Source organism: Mangifera indica, unplaced genomic scaffold, assembly GCF_011075055.1.
Source record: "Mangifera indica cultivar Alphonso unplaced genomic scaffold, CATAS_Mindica_2.1 Un_0008, whole genome shotgun sequence".
Classification (NCBI taxonomy): Eukaryota; Viridiplantae; Streptophyta; class Magnoliopsida; order Sapindales; family Anacardiaceae; genus Mangifera; species Mangifera indica.
The window spans coordinates 622,590-627,917 of NW_025401100.1; the positions used below are offsets into that span (position 1 = coordinate 622,590).

Consider the following 5,328-nt stretch of genomic DNA (forward strand, 5'->3'; position numbering starts at 1 on the left):
TGGTCTAATAATGAAGAGGCGTAAAAGGTCAGTGCAACGGCTGAGGTCATTACTTGCGTAATTAAGTCATGCATTATCACACGTCAGTTAATTATAAATTATTATTTTAATTTATATAACATATAATTTTATTTTTTATTTACGTATCACTATCAGATAATATTTGTAATTCATCCTCCAATTAATGAAGCTCTGATTTTAGTATTAAATTTGTAGAGCAAATTGAAATTTAATTTTACGAAGTAATTTGACCTGTCTCATGTAATTAATCTAGATCTTTTCGCCAGCATTAAATTTCATAACTATTAAATCGCTGGATGCCACTCCCAAATGATAGGTTGAATAACAAAATAAAAATATTTTTCGTATATAAGAGAATATAAATTTAAATATTTTAAATATAAAAATAAATTAAACATCCCTACAAAATACTAATCTTTTAAAGAATTGCCACAGTAGTTTTTCCAAGACAAAAAGGAAATTATTCCTTCTTAACACGCCTGAATGTGCTTAGGCTTTGCAAAATTAAGGTTATCTGTAGGAGGCTGCCTCATCATACATATGGATCCGAGCCTTTTCTGCCTGTAAATATTATTTCAACGGCAATAAATAATTAACTTGCTTTAAATAGAAAGAGCTTTATGTATGTGTTTGAGAGTAACAAGAATTGGAGTTTACCTCTTTCTCCCAATTCAATTTTATGGTGATGATAGTTAGTATCAATGTTTGAACCACAGTTCCACATATCATTCCTGCCCAGATGCCCTGCTTATATCATTTTACTACAAATCAGAGATTGATTGAATGAATGCTTTGTAGATAAACATACAAACAACCCCAAAGAACTTTCAGTTGCCACATTTTTTTTTTTTAACGGAATTCAGAAGCACATCATAAGCTATGCTTAGTAACAACAACATGGCATAGCAGATTAGAGAATTCTGAAGTCAGAAATAAGTTTCATCACACTTCATGAGTATTGTGGCATTAATTTTTCCATGGGGATTCTGTGATTTTATGGTTATATGATGTCTACCTTTAAATAAATGACACGATGCTTTGGATTCAAAAGTCAGGATACAAACTTCAGATAGATGGCCTTGTTCTCCTTAAATATGATATCATAATGTGCTAGACTGATTGTGAAGATGTAATTATGCTTACCTTGATATTAAATTGGAGCAACCAACCCAACAAAACCCCAAGAGGCACTCCAACCAGGTAGTAACTACCAATATTGATAAGTGCCACTAAAGCTTGCCAACCAGATCCAATTGCTGCGCCTGCAAAAAGACATAGTCACGATACCATACCAAAAGATTAAAATTTGTGAATGTTGTGGAAAGATAAATTTGATCTTCTCACCCGAAAGAACTGGTTGAATGCAATTGAGGAGAATAGTGCATGCCAGTAAAAGTGCCAGTTCATTGACCATAGTAATAACAGCAGAGGTTGAGGTAAAAATCATTGCAAGCTTCCCAGGGATGGCCATAACAACTGACCAAAAAAAAAGTCCAACCAAGAGGGAGTACAGCAATGACACAATGGTGGCAAATTTTGCGCCATTTGCATTGCCGGCACCAAGCTCATTTGCCACACGTACTCTGGATAAAGAAGTCAAACCTTATTATCAAGCAAGAAGGGGAAAACTTGATGAGTCTACAGTTTATTCTCTCCCTAGATGAATAGCCTTTAATCCCAAAAATAAATGGGAATTGGAAAATATAGTCCAAAATTCTATTCAACAACTGATTTTCTGTTTGACTATGAATTTTTAGTAGGAACTTGAAGAGTCATTGACTAACCACAATGTGCAGTTCCATAGAATCAGTCAAGAAGGCTTGGTAGGAAAAGAAAATAAGTATCATGTAATAAGACATTCAGTGAAGACAAACTCAATCAAATTAATAAACTTCTTAGAATGTATTTTGACCTGAAAACCTTAATAATGATTGTTTATCTTAATTCAAACAGACTGGCGTCCAAATTTACTAAGTAAAAGTTCTACAGGTTTCAGTGTGTTGGAGTAGGTATGTGCCTAATCCATCCCAAACATATGCAATAGATAATGTTTGTCCACGTTGTCCACTTTTCTGGACCATGTTGAGATTCACTTCAAACCATAAATAATGTTTGTCCTTAGCCCGCAACTCCTACAGTTAATATGCAATCAAATTCATTCAAGAGAAACGCATGAGGCTTAATTATTGTTAGAGTTGTGTGCTGAATGGACTGTCTTCAATGTTCTGATAAAATTACTACCTATTATGAGATATTGAGACATTATTCCTATACCCTTAATTCTTCCTGTACATTTATTACAAATTATAGTGGATAATTTGGAGAGTTTGAGAGAAAAGGGAGTGGAGCTTACGATCAGTAACATACCCAGTGGCAGCCAAAAATCCTAGAGGAACCATGGATTCCCAGGCATATATAGCAATGCTGCCAAGAGAATTAAAAATTTTAGAGGAACTAAAAATTTCAACGAGCAAACCATAGATTTTAAAAACAAAGAAATGAAACTATAGAAACAAAATTCGGGACTAGGAACCAACCAGATTGAAAGGGCATCAACAGCTACTTCACTGTTACGCATATAACCTGAAACTATGATCAACACTCTATAATAGAAGTTTTCCAACCTAAATAATCATAAAAAAGACAAACGTAATCAATCTTTTTTCAATATTAACAAATTCAAAATTCATTAAACCTATGGTAAGCAATCACATACGATAGCATAACCCCAGAAGCCACAGAGAGTTTAAGAAATTCCCAAAGCCCAACAAAGGCTTGATTAGAGAAACCAGTCCAAGACTGAGGACACCCACCACAAACACTGTAGCAGAAAAGTCCTAAAACCGATAACCACCATGAAAAGTCAAGTGTGATAGCAGTTCCAACAATTCCAACTCTCAGTTTATAAACAAAAACCCAACTCACAATCACATGGACCAAGAGGGCAACACCAGAAACCCAAGCAATAACTGCGGTCTTCAATTGGCACTGCAGGAACCTCTGCAAAGTGAACTGAAAAGGGAAACTCAAGTGAAGTGGTATCAACCAAACAGCAACAATACCGGTTTGCTCCGCCAATGTTGTTGACTGACCAATGAGCTTCAAAAAAGGAGATGCAAAAACAAACATGGGTATCAACAAAATCGAACATATGAACAGAACGATCCATGATCGTTGCATATATAACCCTAGCATGTGGTACTGCTTGGCTCCATAAGCTTGGCCGCATAATGTCTCCAGCGCACTCGCCATGCCTAACTAAAATGGTAGAAGTAAAGGATTAAAAAAAAGAACAATTTAATTGAAATGAAAAGAAAAAGCTTGGATTGCTTACCAAGAAGCCGAAGCAGATGGAGATAATTACAGTAGTGACAATGGAAATGGCAGCAAGATTGAGATCACCGAGGTGGCCAGCGAAAGCTTGAGTTATTATAGTCATGGAAAACATTGATAGGCGACTGAAGATGGAGGGCCCTGCAATTTGCCATAATTTCTTTGATTCCGTCCATGTTTTGTTGATGAGATCATTATCTTTGGTCGATTCTTCTTGGAAGTCATTTTGTTCTGGGCTTGAGAGTAATAGAGGGTTCCCACCTTCCACACTTCCCATGTGCAATCTCGGGACTCAAGTTTGACCGGAGCGAGGAGTAGGAAACGAGTCATGTTGTTGTTGCTTTACTGTAGAACCGCTAAATCGACTAGGCCGAATGCCTATTTTTGATTAAATTAGTAAGATTTAATAAAAATTGATAATTATAAATAAGTAATATGTTTAATAAACGACGACAAAAAATATTAATATATTATTTTAATTAAATATTATTAAATTTAATTATTTTGAAATATTTTATATATTATTTATTATATTAATTAAAAATAATTTTATTTTTATCTTAAAAATATAATTATTAAAAAAATTACTACAATTTATAAAATCCGCCGTTCAAATTTCCCTCGGTGAAAATTTTGTCTATCTAATCAAATTTACACATGGGGATATTCATAAAATTAATTTCAATCACTAATTTTATCTTTTAAGTTGGTTATGTTTAATTTGTTCTAACAAGTTTGAAAATAATCTATTTGAAACTTTTTTTTGGTAAGAATATCAATCATAGGGTAAAATATTAGATAGCTCCAAAATTTTCCCCTTGAATTTCCCCTTTATGGAAAATAAGCAAGATTATGTGTATTTAATTTTAAATATTTAATAAAAAATATTATTTTATTATTAATTAAAAATTATTTTATTAAATAATGATATATTATATAGATATTTAATTGGATATATATAGTTTTATTGAAAAATAATTTGTCCATCTCTATATGTTTAATACAATCGTATTCTGCAAGATTATATGCAATATCATATATATCTTTATTGTCATAGTACAACTAAATCAAATGCTCAAACAAATAATTCAAATTTTTTATATTTTACAAATCAATAAAATTATGTATATCCATTTTGAATACATAAATATGTACACATTTATATGTGTCATCATGTGATTGGATGATTTTGAATTAAGAATAAAATAATAATCAATCATATGTGACACATATGAGTATGTATACATTTGTGTATACATAGTATTACTCTTTACAAATATGATATGAATGGTGACTACGAGGGAGCTCTCTTATTAAAGGAGGGAATGCATGAGGTATTATGTCATGAAATTAATTATTTCATGCATTGTTATTTCTATGCAATGTTTCTAGTATGATTGTATAATGCACGTCACACATTTTATCCACTTTTTGAATTATGTTTTAATTTAAATGTTGAGTATTGAAGTTTTATGTAATATTTGAGACTTTCGCATATGCTTCCAAGTATGAGCTCTTTTTAGGATATACAACTTCGTATAGTTAATATATGACTTCAAATTATATAATCGTCGTCCTAACGTAATTAAAAATACTCTTGTAGATATCAAATAACTCTTTTTAGGACTTTTATTCAAAATCAAATAACGCAACCTCACTACCCTGACCAAAAAAAAGTATGATGTTAATTTAACAATTATTACGAGCTAATTGTTGACCCAATAATATGAAAATTCTTGGGTGTAACTATCAAAATGAATAGGGTTTATAACAAGGTCAAAAAATTTATTCCCACCCAAGGATGAGTGTATTCTAAAACTTTCACCGATAAAATTTTAAAAATTTAAATATTTAATTTATAAATTATTATAATTTATTAATTTTTGAGATATAATAACCATTTAATTAATGATACCAAAAATATTAAATTTATTTGTTTAATCTTAAATTTTAAAATTAATAATTTCTTTTATT

At 31.4% G+C, this 5,328-nt stretch overlaps 1 protein-coding gene across 2 annotated transcripts; it reads right to left on the bottom strand.

Moving 5' to 3' along the window:
• Nucleotides 1-343: 343 nt before the first annotated feature.
• On the bottom strand, nt 344-3,676 carry LOC123205512 (protein DETOXIFICATION 27-like). Of its 2 annotated transcripts, none has more exons than XM_044622478.1 (8): nt 3,356-3,676; nt 2,738-3,279; nt 2,559-2,645; nt 2,389-2,445; nt 1,366-1,604; nt 1,165-1,283; nt 679-765; nt 344-582 (listed from the first exon to the last, which is right to left on the bottom strand). In XM_044622478.1, the coding sequence occupies exons 1-8, from the start codon at nt 3,629-3,631 to the stop codon at nt 532-534; spliced, it is 1,458 nt and encodes a 485-aa protein (XP_044478413.1). In that variant the 5' UTR covers nt 3,632-3,676; the 3' UTR covers nt 344-531. The 2 variants fall into 2 exon arrangements, with proteins under 2 accessions (XP_044478413.1, XP_044478414.1); XM_044622479.1 differs by having other exon boundaries at nt 2,738-3,275; nt 3,356-3,497.
• Nucleotides 3,677-5,328: the final 1,652 nt, after the last annotated feature.